A 16,189-nucleotide genomic window follows, 5' to 3' on the forward strand; every position below is an offset into this window, starting at 1 on the left:
CCAATATTACACTAATACCAAACCGAATAAGACAAACACAAAAAAGGAAAACTATGGCCCAACTCCCTAATGAACACTGATGCAAAAATCCTCAATAAAATTTTAGCTATCAGAATCCAACAATGTATCCATAGATAAATTCACCACGACCAAGTTGGATTCATTCCAGGGGCAAAAGGATGGTTAACATCCGAAATCAATCAACGTTATCCAACACATCAACAAAAAGAAATATAAAAACCATATGATAATATCAATAGATGCTAGAAAAAGCTTTCGACAAAGTGCAACACCACATTCATGATAAAAGCCCTTGAAATTCTTGGGATACAAGGAACATACCTCAACATCATAAAGGCCATCTATGACAAGCCAACAGCCAGTATCATTCTCAATGGTGAAAAGCTGAAAGCAATTCCATTAAGATCTGGAACAAGACAGGATGTCCACTCTCACCACTTCTGCTTTTCAATATAATACGGAAGTCCTAGCCAGAGCAATAAGACAAGAGAAAGACATCAAGGAATCCAAATAGGAAAAGAAGAAGTCAAACTATCACTATTTGCAGATGATATGATAATATAGAGAACCCAAAAATCTCCACAGAAAAACTAATTCAACTCATCAATCAATTCAGTAAAGTGGCAGGATACAAAATCAACACACGAAAAGTCAGTAGCCTTCCTATACACAAACAATAAATCTGAAGAAAAGAATCAAAAAAACCACCTTTTATTATCGAAACAAAAAATAAATATTTTGGAATAAATCTAACAAAGAAAGGTAAAGGACCTATACAAAGAAAACTTAACACTGTTAAAAGAAATAGAAGAAGACACAAAAAATGGAAAGACATCCCCTGCTCATGGATTGGAAGAATAAACATTATTAAAATGGCCATCCTACCAAAAGCAATATACAGATTCAATGCTATTCCAATCAAAATCTCAATGGCATTCTTCAAAGAAATAGAACAATTATTGATGAAATTCATATGGAATCACCAAAAACCCCGAATAGCCAAGCTCTACTGAAAAAAAAAAGAAGGAAATGAGGCATCACACTCCCAGACTTCAACTATACTACAAAGCCATAATCATCAAAACTGCATGGTATTGGAACAAGAACAGACATACAGACCAATGGAATCGAATAGAAAATCCAGAAATAAACCCACAGATTTATGGTCAACTAATCTTTGACAAAGGAGCAAAGACTATGCATTGGAGCAAAGAAAGTTTGTTCAATAAATGGTGCTGGGAAAACTGGTCGCTACATGCAAAAGAATGAAGCTTGACCACTACCTCACACCATACACAAAAATCAACTCAAAATGGATTAAAGAACTAGACATAAGACCTGAAACCATAAAATACATAGAAGGAAATATAGGCGAAACACTACGGGATTTGCACATCAAAGACATCTTACAGACACATCACCCAAAGCAGTGATAGTGAAGAGAAAGATAAACAGCTGGGACTACATCAAAATTAAAGAGCTTCTGCACAGCAAAAAGAGACAATAACAAAAAACAAAGAGAAACCCCACCAACTGGGAGAAACATTTTTTGCACCAACACTAATGATAAAGGACTGATCACAAAAATCTGCAAAGAGCTGATGAGACTCAGCAACAACAAAGAAAATAATCCAGTCAAAAAATGGGCAGAAGAGCTAAAAAGAAACTTCTCTGAAGAGGAAATGCAAATGGCCAACAGACATATGAAAAAAATGTTCAACATCACTTGTAATCAGGGAAATGCAAATCAAAACTACCATGAGATACCATCTCACACCAGTGAGAATGGCACATATTAAAAAAACTAGCAACAACAAATGTTGGCGAGGATGTGGAGAAAAAGGAACTCTTGTGCACTGTTGGTGGAGTGCAAACTGTCCAACCACTATGGAGAGCTGTGTGGAGATTTCTGGACCTACTAAACATAGAGCTTCCATATGACCAGCAATTCCACTCCTAGGTATTTACCCAAAGGACACAGAAACATCAATTCCAAAGAGCACCTGCACTCCTATGTTTATAGCAGCACTGTTTACAATAGCTAAGCTTTGGAAACAAACCCAAATGCCCAAAAATAGATGACTGGATCAAGAAGATGTGGTACATATATACCATGGAATATTACTCAGCATTCAAAAAAGATAAAACACATGCAATTTTGCAGCAACATGGATGGCACTGGAAGGGATCATGCTCAGGAAATAAGCCAAAAAGAAAAGAAAAATACCGGATGGTCTCACTCATAGCAGGAATCTAGAAAACTTAAAATAAGGGACCAGGAAAATGAATATAAGAAAGTGAAAATCAAAATCAACAAAAAAACTATGAACCAGAGACACTTTTTGGGGGGTGGGGGGGGACGGGAGGGGAAGGATTGGGGTCAGAATGGGGCGTTTGCAATTGTATGGGGGAATATAAAAAATAAAATTTAATATTTAAAAAAAAAAAAAAAAAAGAAAATTCCTGAAATTTAGCTCTGCTGTCCCACCCAAGACGTGAAAATAAATATGTTTACAATGTTTTTATTATAAAAAAAAAAATAAATAATAAATAAATAAATAAATAAATTTAAAGGATGGAATTTAGAGCTATCTATATCTATCTCTCTATATATCTCAAATATAAACCATAGCTTGGAAATTATATGTTCTCCTTTTGTCCATTTACAAAAATTGAAATTGTTAATATTAGTTTCAATTTGGGTTTGGAAAATACATTTACCAGTCTGATACGATAATTATGATAAGAATGTGAAGATGCTAGAGAATGACACTGAAGCAGCCTTTCTATAAGCTGGACTTCCTATTCAAATTTAATCTGAGCATAAGGAAAATATAAACTGCTTACTTTCTAGCTTTCAATCTCAGAGGGTGTGTATTCAAGACATAGAATCACAGAATTTTAATGTTAGAAAAGGACCACGGAATTACCTTGTCTGATCTCCTCACTTTACATGTCAGAAAATTGAGGCCATTCTTTATATGCACATGCTGCCAAAACTAAAATTATAACTCAACTCACTACTTCTGTGAACACATTTAGGTTTTGAAGATGCCTGTTAGTACAAATGAAACCCCTTTTCAAAAGACTCAAAAATTTCTATTCCATGTGTCTTATAATAAATCTGAATTGTGTATCACTTAAGTAATGTCACCACTACTGAACTCAAACTTTTCTTTAAGAACCTATAACTTGAGTGAGAAATGATTATGCCATATGTTTTTTAAATACCTAAAGGACTTTGACAACTATTGCTATATTTAACATACAAATATTGGTTAGGAGAATAATTGCTCAGAATATTAGTGTGTCAAAGTAAACACAAGAAGTAAAACATGAAAATCCTCCTGTGCTAGTTTCCATTATTTAGTTGTACTTTGTGGTGTTTATCAGCACTTAGATTCATAGTGGTTTGTTATCATAGGATATTTACCTGACTTCTCACAAGAATAGGTACCACCCTTACAGCTTTCTATTCTGAAGGCTCTAAAAGCGTATTGGGTACGAGCCAATAGCAGCATAACTGAAAGGAAACCTACCATTAACTAAAGACATTTCCAACCTGCATAACCACTTACACACTCCTCCTTCTCTTTCCACTTTAATTTAAGCTTATTTCACCACTGAATCATATGGTCATTTAAACTAAATGTTGCTGCTTGGAATCCACACAAGCATGAACACTTGCTCTCTCCCAGCATGCCCTCAGTCTTTCCCAAAAGTTCTTAGTCCCAGTAAAGCTACAGCTACAGTCTAAACATCTGAACATATAAACATCTGAACAGTCTGAACATCTTACCATCCAGATGGTCCACATAGCAGTACACGTCATAAGTTTCATGAGGAGAACGGTAGCCATAGGTCCTGACTCCTTGCTTCCCCATCATATCTCCATAACAGCCTACTCTGGGAGCCCGGATAGGGTATCTGGGGAAACAAAGGACTAGTAAGAAACACTTTCTTTTCATTCAGCAATTAACAAAGTAAGCCTGTGGTCCCTACAACTCTCACCTAACGCTCCGATCGGATAGCCAGCCTGCATCACACTGCTCAAATCCATCTTCGTAGGCAGCAAAGAGCTGTTCTGGGGTTGCTATGACTGCCCCAACATCCATACAAGCCTTCTGCGCAGTCTCAAAGGTCAGCGTGTACCTGCTGGTGGATGCCCGGTAGTGAAACACAACCCCTGTGAAGACAGCAGCACAGTTACAAGGACGTTTAAGTTCCCACCTCACTATGCAATATTGTCATTGGAGCAATATATTCAATTAATTGCTAACATGGTAATAACATCATCCAAACATTTTCATCTTCTGTAGCATTGTGAAAAATCATGGTGATTTGAGGAGCCCCAGAAATGTCATTCACTCAGATGCCCCATGCTGCTCCATGATGGAGTTTCTTAGCCAGGAATTTTCTACAAACAATCTAAGAAAAAGACAGAAGCTTCTAATTCCCAGGTGGTGGATAGCTGTCCGGATGAAAGGCAGCTTTCAGGCTACATAGGAACCAAAGGAAATACAAATTGTTAAGGGAGCCAAAAAATTGACTTCTATTACTTCATGATTTGACCGAGGGCCAACTCAATAGAAGTCCATGGAACATTTCTTAATTCCACTTCCTCCAAATGTAAAACACTGAACTATTTACTTTCAGAGACCACATACTAAGATCGAAAAGACAATGTACGTGTGAGAAAGCTGTACCAGTCTCTAAGTTACTCTCTCATCATGTACAAGTCCTTAATCATATACTGAACCTCAATTTCCTCCCCCACAAGTGAACCTAATATTGCTTATGTTAGTCATTTGCTTAATGTGAATGTCAAATTAGTTAAAGGATTTAAAATATTGGGTAGGTTACTCTGTACTATCCAGATGTTATTTTTAAATATTCATGATTTCACCAGCATAACTTAGGGTCTCTGCTGTGGAAGATATATTGATTGACTTTTATACAGAAGAAGGCCTGAAAAACAGTTCTCCAGATTCCCCTGAGTATAAGCCAGGTATCCCAATATTTGCCTCTAATTCCACTTAGTTGTATTTTAGGAATTGCCCGAACTAGTGGTTCCTGAGCTGTGCTCCACGGCACAAGGAATTGTCAAAGGGGTGGATAAGAAGCAGATGAAGGATTGGGTCTTCTTCCACATCAACAAGGGCATCTCTATTTTTAAGTGAAGTAAATATGGTGACTCATTTCTACAAGACTGAAATGTGAGTGAAGCTGATGTGCTTGAGCCAACACTGAAAATAGAAAATAGCACAATGGGTTACTAAGGAGGAAATTTATAGAGTCATATAATTAAGGCCACTTTTCTTGTTAAATAGAATGAATTGTGATTTCTAAGACACCTTTCACTATCATTTTATTCCTAGTAATTTGCTAGGTTGACAACAGTCTATTGCTCAGTCTCACTTCTAAATAAAAGTCTGTCTTCCACAAACTCACTCATAGATTGTCTCTCTCTTCCAAGACAGTTATATCCCACAATGTCACTACAGGGCAACTGACTAGCATGTCATAGATAAGTAGTTCTGACTAGCATCAACACAAAATGACCTGCGATCTCACCAAGTAGATGTACTGACAACTTACATTCACTTTTCCATTTCTGACACTGCAAAGAAAATTTCATCAAATGCCTTTCAGAAAAATTTTATCCTTATAGTACTATACTAAAATGATCAGAAAGTAAATATGGTGCTATCTGGTATAAGAGGTAGCTCATAAAGGCTTAAGCAAGAATTTGAATGACTTTAAATTAATGTTATGCTGACCAAAGATCCAAACAGACTTCTTGGTAATTAAAAAATTTTCATGAGCACTGAAGATTGGCAGTCAGGAGACACAAAGGAGCCTCCATGACCAAGATATCAAACATAAATCTGTATAAATATCTGCAATCATTGCAATAATTTGAAGATGTCATGTGGCTAAGGAGATTAAGTGGAAGGTTTTCACTGTTTCAGGGGAGCAAAGGGAAAATACATTGCTAATTTCTCAGTGATGAAAACTGTAAGAATTTGTTAAACTTCTTTTAGGATTTAAAATAGATATATTCTATAAGTGTATATATCCTGTGTATTTAGCACCATATATGTAAGGAGAGATATAGAAGGACAGTAGGAGAAAAATATCAACAGGATAAAAAGATCTCAGTTTAATTAAAATAAATGATAAAAGGGTTATAGAAGAGCCAAGAGCCCAAGATATTTAGTGGATGCTTGGACAACATAAAAATAGATTTATATAAGGAAGCAATAGAATCTGAATATAAAAGGATGTTCAGGAAGTTAATTTGTAGCATCTGAAATGCAAAGAATTTCCTTTTGGCTAGACAAAAAGAGTTTTAATAAAGCCCTTTGTATATATATATGAAAGGTAAATATTTTATAGGGAAATGGAGGGTTGTAAGAAACTCTGTTTCATCATGCCTGGTTATTAGAATTTTGCTTAATAACTTGCCAAAATATCATGCTTCCGAGAGCTATGTCATTAAGTGTGTGCCCAATTAAAGCAATTTTTTGTTGCTTTGTCTCTTAACTTAAATTCAAATGACATGGAAACCACCACTGAAAAGAGGATAAAGCTACAGTGTTTCATTGCAAAACCTAATGGAAAACAATTAATGTATCAAGCTTTAAAAATTTTTCTTGAATTCTTACTTTGAACCAATTCAAGTGTTTACTGAGTCCTGGCTGTTTTAAGGCACTGTGATATATACCATGGTATTTATTAAGTACCAATAAGTACCTATTTCTTCAATGAAAGTTAAAATAGAATTTACATTTCTTAAAAACAACCTCAAAGATTTATTAATTGTTCTAGAAGAATGAAAAAAGTGAAGAAAAGGATTTTGTGCACATGCGTGTATGTTTGTGTGTGTATTCATTCATATGTGAAAATTAAAACAAAAAGCAGATCATACTTTATAGTCTTGAAAAGCAACCAACGATAGGTCTCAATAATTTATAGTGATTCCCTAACTGTAAACCATGTCTTGAGTTATTCGCTATATCCACTATACTGCATCACCTCAATGAAAACTGCTACATAAAATGGCCCCTTCTTTAACCCCAAACTGTGTTTCATTTTTGGTGAATGAACATGGACTGTAGGGTTGATGGATGTTTTTTCCACCTTTCCAAACCCTGAATAATCATTTCTTTTGAGCACTGTTTTACAGCACTTCTGAATTAGGTATCATGTTATACCACTTTCTTACAGATTCTGAAAACCTTACCTTCCACAGCCAATGATACTGTGTCTTGTGTGTCTTCAATCCCATACATGACGTCACAGCGGTAGAGCCCTGCGTCACTCGCACGCACTTTGACCATAGTGAGTGAGGCGTCCCCCACAGCCTCAGGGTGTGTAGGCACTGACACTCTCCCTTTGAAACCTTGCCCGATCTTGATATTCCCATCTTGGGCCACAAGAACAGTAGTCTCCTTTAAATCTTTTCCATTTTTATCCACTTCCATCTTAGACCACTTGATTCGGAGAGATTCACTGGTGGTGTTATAACCAGGTGGTAAGGTAGGCATGGTTGAAAAATGACAAGGTAGGTTCACTTTTCCAGAGAGGAAACCCTTAACAGGTGGACTTTTTCCACTTTAACTAGAGGAAAGAGAAAATACCAAATTAGCAGTGCTGTAAAACCCAAACTGAGTGTACTAAATATCTGAATGAATAAGAAACCCTTACAGAAGTTTAGTAACATCTTCAAATATGTCAAATAATTAATTTTATCTATATACAGAGAATAGTATACCATTTCAAAAATGTCTCATAACAGGCATGGATTAATCATGCTAATTTTTATGTACTAGAGTATGGCATTCATTTTAAGCATTTATAACAGTGTTTAACATAAATGAAATAAGGCAAGTATAGGGAAGCAAGCAATAAAAGACAAAAGGAGAAAGGCAGACTAGAATCAACAACGCAGATTGGGCAAACCCTCAGACACCAATGGTGGGCAGGTAAATTGATGCAGCCACTATGAAAAATAATAGGGACATTCCTCAAAATTGAAAATAGAACTACCATATGACCTAGCAATTCTGCTTCTGGGCATTTACCCAAAGAAAACAAAAACATTAATTCAAAAAGATATATGTACACATGTTCATTGAAGTATTATTCAAAAGAGCTATATGTGGAATAACCTATACCTACTTGCAGATGAATGGATAAAGCAGATGTGATATGCACACACACTGGAATACTACTGGGCTATTTAAAAAAATGATGAAATCTTGTCATTTGTGAAAACATGGATGGATCTTGAAGGTATTATGCTAAGTGAAATAAGTCCTATGGAGAAAGACATCCAGCTTATTATTTAATTCATCTATGGAAGATAAATAATCAAAAGCAAATGATCAAGCAAAACAAAAACAAACCCTTAGATTGACAACAGAATGGTGGTTACCAAAGGGGACGGGGAACGAGAGGGTGTGTGAGACAGTGGAGTGTAATTGAATTGTGGTGAATGGAAACTGTACCGTCAGTGACATGTAGGAGAGATATACACATCGGCATGTGAAGCTGTACATCTGAAACTTTTTTTTTTTTAAGATTTATGCATGTATACAAGAACCGGGGTACAGGCCAGAGGTGCGGAGCGTGAGAGGATTCACCAGAGAGAGAGTGGGGAACAGAATAGGCAGATCCACTGAAATACACTGCTGAGGGGAGCAGCGGGCGACACAGGAAAGGTCTGCTGAGCCATGAGGGTTAGCTCCCTGGCTGGAGTGGGGATAGAACTCATGCTGCAGAGGCTGGTGCTAGCTTGATAGCACTGTCTTTAACCCCTGCACCACCAGGGAGGCCCCTACATCTGAAACTTATACAGTGTTGTAAACCAGCATTACTTCAATACAAATTAAGTAGACAGACAAACGAGGCAGATAGATACTGTGACAGGCCGGATGCAGCCTAAATGCATACATTAACAGAATAGTGAAGAAATGTATAGCACAGCCATAAAGTGGTTTATTGTGTAGCCTTTAAAAATGCAATTTATTGGGCCTCCCTGGTGGCACAAGGGGTTAAGATGCAACCTATGAAGCAATCTACAGCACGAGTTCAATCCCCGGCCAGGGATGAACCCACATGGTGCAGCAGACCTCTCCTGCCTCTCCTGCTGCTTCCCTCAGCAGTGTATTTCAGTCGATCTGCCTGTTCTGTTCCCCTCTCTGTTTCTGGTGAGTCCTCTCACTCCCCACACATCTGGCCTATACCTCAGTTCCACACCTCTCGCCTGTACCCCAGTTCTTTTATGCATAAATAAATAAATCTTTTTTTATAAATGTAATTTATTAAGGGTCTCTGGCATAAATACAAATGATCTTAGTTGTGTGAAGAAAAAATTGACAGAAGGAAATATGGTAAAAGGCTGGAATCATCTCTGAATAGTGAAGTGAAGGACTTTTTAAATGTTTCAGCATATTGTTTCTTTATCTTTTAAATTCTAAACATCACTTTGATAATTAGAAGTTGTGAAGTAGAAAAACATTCTTTAAAAAATAGAAGGGCATATGTTCCCACCTCAGTGTTAAATGGCAGGTCAGACAGCAGAGAAAGCAGGTGGGTAGGTGGTCTCAGAGAGGGTGGGAGCACAAGGGTGGTCTGGTGCTGCCAGGAGGAGTATTTTATCATTGACATTGTTTAGAATGGCTGGTGTCTAGTGCTTATAAAAACTGACTTCTTATTGAGAAAAAAATGCACGTTTGAAAAATTGCAACAATGTTAGCAAGCAGTTGAAAGGTGAAATTTATGTCTAAGGGTCTGAAAACAAAAATGTTAAGATAATGGCTACATTATATAGGAGGAAATGAAAATAAAATTCAAGGAGGAAGTAAAAGGAGAGAAAGTATTTCAGAAGATTGGATCACTGAGCAAGGAAACACTACCTTTTCCTTATATCTGGGTGGGGAGGGTTAAAAGAAGTTGATTTCTGTTCACCTAACTCTCCTAAAATATTAATCTGCAAAATGCCATTCTGCTTAAGCCCTTAGTTTTAATAATAAATATATTGACTACAATTTAACACTACCACATGAAAAAAAAAAACAAAAACTTTCACTCTTAAAGGACTCTGTATCCCTGCCCCACGTCTCCCATCTTCCAGTCTCTACTAATTGGCTATTCAATGTGTTGTAAATAACAATAGAACATATTATCAATTCTCAAACAATTCCTACTTTGTGAAAATATGATAAACCAGGTAAGAATAGCCTCTACATGAGAAGAAATAATGAGTCTTAATGAATAAAATGATATGTATCCAACACAGATAGTGTGTTAGCCACACATTAACAGATAGATATTGTTAACACACATTTCAATATGAATATTCATCTAAATATTCAGAAATGATACAGCTGTCAGTGTAGCCCTGTAGATTCCATTGGGCATAATTTGTTTTGAAAATTACAATAAGAACTTATGAAACTTCTACATATTTTTTAAGGAAAAAAAAATACCCTCTATTGCTAAAGATTGGAATTCAATTTCAAAAACACTGACATGTACAATATTTCACAGGATACAAATAAATCTAATAACCAACACAGTACAGTGCTTATGATAGAAATAACTAATCTACTTCAAATTTATAATGCCCATTGCTGTCATGTGTTTATCATTACTAATCTATAGAGTTATCCAAAATAGGATTTAAGGCACTTAACAAAATTAAATAAAAATAAAATGAAGTGTGCTATTAGCTGCACTAAACTAATCTTTAAAATGCTAAGATTATTAGTAACTCAAAAATAAGTAGCAAAATGGAATGGAATGCTTGCCTTAAAAAATAAATTCTCTTACTGAAGGTTCACCTTCGGAGTGAGTTTGCTCCAACCTCTTACTAAGGATTCCCACTGACAGAAAGTGGCCGTCAGTTCACCAACTGGATGGTGATAGACTTGGTCCAGAGCCCATATTCCTTAACACCTAAGCAAAGAATCTTTCAGCTTTGGTATTTATTGAATTGGTCTCCTGTGCCTATCTTAAATCACATAAGAAGTCTCAGTGTTAGTTCCTTTTTGAGTCTAGACTCCTAATTCTACCCCACACTATTTCCTTAATTTGCTTTTCTTAACTGTTAGTAATTTTGTGAACTTTAAAATAAATCTACACTATGGAGGGTATCCCTGGAAAGCAATCTTCACCTATTTCATAGTCCTCTAATTTGGACCCCACTAGGGAGATGATAACAACACAAAATCACCTTACACATTTCTCCCACCAACAGGGGACCTGGGAATCCTGTGTTCTAAAATCCTCCCAATTTTTACTCATCATATGATCTAAGAAATTTTATTTTCCTTCCTGAAGATGTCTTTAGATGATTAACTAGGCCACAAATAAAACACTGTTTTTTCAAATGGAGAGTAAACAGATTTACTATCATCCTCAATTATGATGTAAATTATGAGACTGTTTATCTTCTCCTTAAAATGAGCTGAAGATACACGACTCTCAAGTCCTTAATATTTATTACAAAATTATATATGTATTAATAGTTCTTTTCACAATTTTAGAAGTGTAGGGACAGATTTGAGATTCAGTCCAATCTATCTGATTGGGAGGTTCCTGAAACATAGGGCATTGTTCAGGAATTGTGTTGTAATAAAAATATGTATTGGAACAAAATGATGTCAAAAGGCAATATTCCCAAGGGTTATTTATTGTTCTGGATGTTTAAAGATATTAAGAAAATTAAAAGCTTCAGTTAGGGATAAATAAATAGTCATGCAGAATTCAGTCTTAACAAGATTAACAAAAAGCTGTGTGGTCAAGTCTTTTGTGTATGAAATCTTGAGTCTTAATGCATTGGGGTCACAAGAACTAAGTTCACTAAATATAAATATTTTAAGAAAGTAATTTAGTAGTTCAGAAGATGTTTATAGACTACACATGTTAAAAAGAAAAAAAAAAAAAGCTACCTGAAAGAATTTGTCTGAAACTCTGACAATGCAAGTAATAAAAATAAATGTCAGCAAAATGTTCATTGTTGCCATTAGATGGTTTATGGTCCAAGTGAGTCGCAATCAGGGAACAATCTCTAAATGTGAACAATCAATTTCACTCCATTCTCAGTCAGTTAATTCTGCAGTGCAAGGATGATATAAATTCTATCTATACAATTTGACCAAATACATATATACAGAGACCTTGACCAAATACATGATAGATAGAGAATACTGGAATTTCTCAAGAAGGAAGTACTACTCTCGTTTTATTTACTCATGACTGTACATGGCTCCATTTATTAATATTAGAGGAATATCCAAGTCACTAGGTCAATGCTAGATAATCAATATAATAGACATTGTTAAAGCAAAGAGCTCCCCATGCATTACAGTAAAGGAAAAAGCAATAGGCAACATTTTCACTAATGTTATTGACCACGGAGTACCTAGGAATAAAGAGAGAAAAACTTAAGAGGAAAGTACTGGTACTGAACTCAGCAACCAGTTACCCCACTGGGAACTCAGTAAATCTGTTTTATCTGCATATTATATTTTTAAATTTTGTCTCATATGACAAAAAATTCTTCTGAAATGACCCCCAACTTGTTACATATCTTGTAGTTACATATCTAGCAGTGATGACCAAACTACAAAGAACTTGATTCTTGGTGTACAAAGTGGTTGAGACCAGGGACTATGGAGCACCTCCTAGCTATGTCACTACATTGTGCCTGATCTTCTATATCAACTATCCCTCCAAACCTTTGGGTAGTTTCATTTCCTCCTCTGCCAAGTGGGGAGAATAAAAGCATCTGTTTTATCGGAGAGGACAGATGAGAGGAAAGGTGAGATTAAATAAACTATGTAAAATACTTAAAGCAAAACCAACCACAAACAATTACTCAATGTTTTTAGCTATTATTACTGTTCTAAAATCCTCTCTGGGAGATCTAACAGAAGTATTTTAGTTTTTCCTCCCTTTCTGTGTGAGTCTTTTTTTTCAGGGGAAAGTCTAAATTTTGTTTGAATGAATGGGTAGCTGCCCTTTCGCTCAAGTTTCTCCACTACTTTCTCTGTAATTCCCCTCCTGTTCCTGCCCACACAAGCCAACTTTTTGGTTTTCTGTATCTTTCTTTTTATGTCTCTTTTCAGTGCATGCTGATGTCCTTTCCTGTCTGTGACCTTCACCTTTACTTGCTGAAAATGCTGGAAAAAATCACTCATAGGAAGTTAACAGACTCTGATGGCATTCATAAATGAGTTTACTTGCTCAGTCACTAATTTACGAAATACATGAAATTTAGTTTAATGCTCTCAGTGCATGAAGCCCTCTGCTAGGAAATGAAGGCAACTTCTTGCAGCCTACAGTCTGCTTGGGGAGAAGAAAAAGGAATAACTTGCCACGGCAGTGTTATGGGCTATCATAGCTGTAACAGCACGCATACATGGAGAGGGAGCTGTTAAATGGGCCAGAAAGGAGAATGGAGGCAAGGAAGGTGAGCAGCTCAGAAGTCAGCTCATCCTTGATTCCTCTCTTGCCCTCTCCACATCATATCCAACCCTTTATTTAATCTAAATCCTCCATCTCCACATACCCCGAGGACGTCTCTCTGGTCCCACTGCCACCATCTCTCTCTGTATCGTCTCCTTCCCTCTCTAACTATGGCGACCTTTCTATTGCTCAACACACTTCATTTCCTCGGAACTCAGGGCCAGACATTGGCTGGCCAGCTTCCCTTCATCACTCATATCTCAGTTTAAATGAGACTTTCTCAAAGAGGCCTCCCACCTCCCCTAGACCAGAGCATTCTCCACGATCTCACTCTGCTTTATTTTCATGAATTTGAAAGTATCTGGACTGTCTGTTGCCTGTCTCATGTAACTAGGAGATTCATTTACAGGAAATCCATAGTCCACAAATCTGGAATTATAACATCCTCATTGTTATAAAGCCAAAAAATAAACAAAAATAAACAGTACAGGACACTTACCCATTTGAGAGAGAGAAAGAGAGAGAGAGAGATGGGGGAAGAGATAGGAGGAAAGGAAAAAGGGGAAGTAAAAGGGGTGGACAAGGCAGAGGCGAGGACACAAAAACTTGGCTACCAGCCTTCTCTGAATCTTCTTGACCCTTCAAACTCTAGTCTCCAGAAATTTTGTCTTTCTTTTTTTTTTATATGAAAGTCTTTGAGTAGTATAGAAGGTGGAATTTTAAAGTACGCCATATAAAAGCCTTTTTGCACAGTCTGAAAAGAATCTTGGAAGTTACTGAAAACCCCCTTGGCTCCTTCAGCATCCCTTTCATTATTTTGCTTTAATTTGTTTATTTACTATGATAATTTTCAGCCCAATATTTTATTATTTTTTTTTTTTTAAATAGAGGCATGTTTATTTATTTATTTATTTGTTTGTTTGTTTGTTTGTTCTGTTTACACATGCACTGGGTACAGTCAGAAGCGCGGGAGGGTGAGAGAATTCACCAGAGCCAGAGTGGGGAGCAGTCAGCCCAATATTTTAGTTAGGAGTGTTTAGCACCAAATAGATCAAAAATTAACTCTTTATTCTAGTGATTCTAACCCTAGTACTTACACGTTTATTTCAATTATCACCAAGGAAATTATTTCCACACTCACCATTTTGCAGCGCATGGGTTGCTATTAAGGTAGAACACATCCACAAGATGCTCTTTATATTTATCAACATCTTGTCCTAGAAATGAATAAAAGTACAAAGTAAATAATAAGCATTCAAGTTTGTGGCAGGTCATAAACCACACGCTATTTATGCATTGTATGTAATGAGAGTGTAAGACGCAGCACTTCTTGGATCATAAAAACAGGAGGGAACATGCAATAGGAGTTGTCCCAACACTTTAATTATTCATTTGAATTTCACCCAATCTGGTAGTTACCAAAATAATTCCAGAACTCAATTTGGGACATATAACAATGTGGATTTGTGGGGCAACCACAATTGAATAGGCTGTAGGAAGAACAATAAAGACCACAGCCTAAATAACTACTGGCTAAGAGCTGGCACAAATTGGGGAAGGTGACCACAAAGTCTATTTAGAAACAGGAAACTGGTCATGAATGGAGCAAAAGAAGATGGGGAACAACATCGAAAAAATTGAAAGAAATCTGCTTCAAATGAGAGGTGGGGAAGAATTTGTTGGTGGCTCATACACAAGCTCAAAGCAGAGAATAAGCACCTCGGCAGACTTTTTAAAGAAAAGACTTCAGTTTAGTTTCTAAAAAACTGAATAAACAAAATAAATGTATTAGAGGGAACTGAGAAAAAGAGTTTGCTATGAATTTTAAAGCAGTTCCAATGGTTTTAAGGTCTGAAGGATAGAGAATGAAAAAGAAAAAAGAAATACCTGCATGAGTCAAGAAACCTTGCCTAATACAGCCAAAAGAGTTTTGCTGTTAATATATTGTGTGACCTTGCAGAAAACATATAACCTGACTCTCAGAATGGTCCCTTACAGATGGAATTTCTCTAAAGTTATAATTATAAAAAGGATGAGTACCAGTGTTGGGGACCCTCTAGAAATCAAAAAGCTGACCTCAAAAAAAAAAAAACCCAAAGAAACAAAAATCCTGCAGAACATTATTTGAGCTCCACAGATGGTCCCTTTTCAGCTACATTTCGTACCATTCTGTAACAGCCATTGTTGGTTGGCTAGCCAGTAGACATTCCTCTTTCTTCTTTCTGAAAAAACTTTGATTCGTTCTAGCATATTCCTTCCTTTACAAAGTCACAGGCTTTATAGGAGCAACATTATTAAACCTTAGCCCAGGAGATGATCCTGACCCCAGGGGATGATCATCCCCAGGGGATGATCCTGATTTTCTTAAGTCAATTACACCTGTCCCATTCCTTTTAACAATGATTAGTTTGGGAATAAGTACTGCCATTATGTCCAAAAAAGATGTGAGGGGAACTCTGAAAGGAGTAGGGGAGTATTCCTGGGAAGGATATATTTATCTAAGAAGAGATGCAAAGAGGTGGTTACTTTCCTTCACTGGGCTTTGTTATGATAGGATATTTCTCCTGAAAGTGTTGTAGTACCTTCATCCACCAGGTATAAGATAGTCTCCAGGGAGAAAGTTGACAAAGATTTAGGAGAGATGGGGCTTATATTCTCAATCATTAGACTTACACCTTTCCACTTCTTT

General features: G+C 36.5%; 1 protein-coding gene across 1 annotated transcript; it reads right to left on the reverse strand.

Moving 5' to 3' along the window:
• Nucleotides 1–3,201: 3,201 nt before the first annotated feature.
• Nucleotides 3,202–14,725, reverse strand: LOC119246904 (versican core protein-like). Its single transcript, XM_037513157.2, has 4 exons — nt 14,642–14,725; nt 7,268–7,644; nt 4,033–4,207; nt 3,202–3,948 (listed from the first exon to the last, which is right to left on the reverse strand). The coding sequence occupies exons 2-4, from the start codon at nt 7,569–7,571 to the stop codon at nt 3,768–3,770; spliced, it is 660 nt and encodes a 219-aa protein (XP_037369054.1). The 5' UTR covers nt 7,572–7,644; nt 14,642–14,725; the 3' UTR covers nt 3,202–3,767.
• Nucleotides 14,726–16,189: the final 1,464 nt, after the last annotated feature.

This window comes from Talpa occidentalis, unplaced genomic scaffold, assembly GCF_014898055.3.
Source record: "Talpa occidentalis isolate TD23 unplaced genomic scaffold, MPIMG_talOcc4v2.1 talOcc4.1529, whole genome shotgun sequence".
Taxonomy (NCBI): domain Eukaryota; kingdom Metazoa; phylum Chordata; class Mammalia; order Eulipotyphla; family Talpidae; genus Talpa; species Talpa occidentalis.

Excerpts from the sequence above, each read along its gene's own strand:
- LOC119246904 (XM_037513157.2), bottom strand. The coding sequence starts at position 7,571 with ATGCCTACCTTACCACCTGGTTATAACACCACCAGTGAATCTCTCCGA. Across the intron at positions 4,208-7,267 it reads AGTATCATTGGCTGTGGAAG|GGGTTGTGTTTCACTACCGG; the intron begins GTAAGGTTTTCA and ends CTGTCTTCACAG. Across the intron at positions 3,949-4,032 it reads CTATCCGATCGGAGCGTTAG|ATACCCTATCCGGGCTCCCA; the intron begins GTGAGAGTTGTA and ends TTGTTTCCCCAG.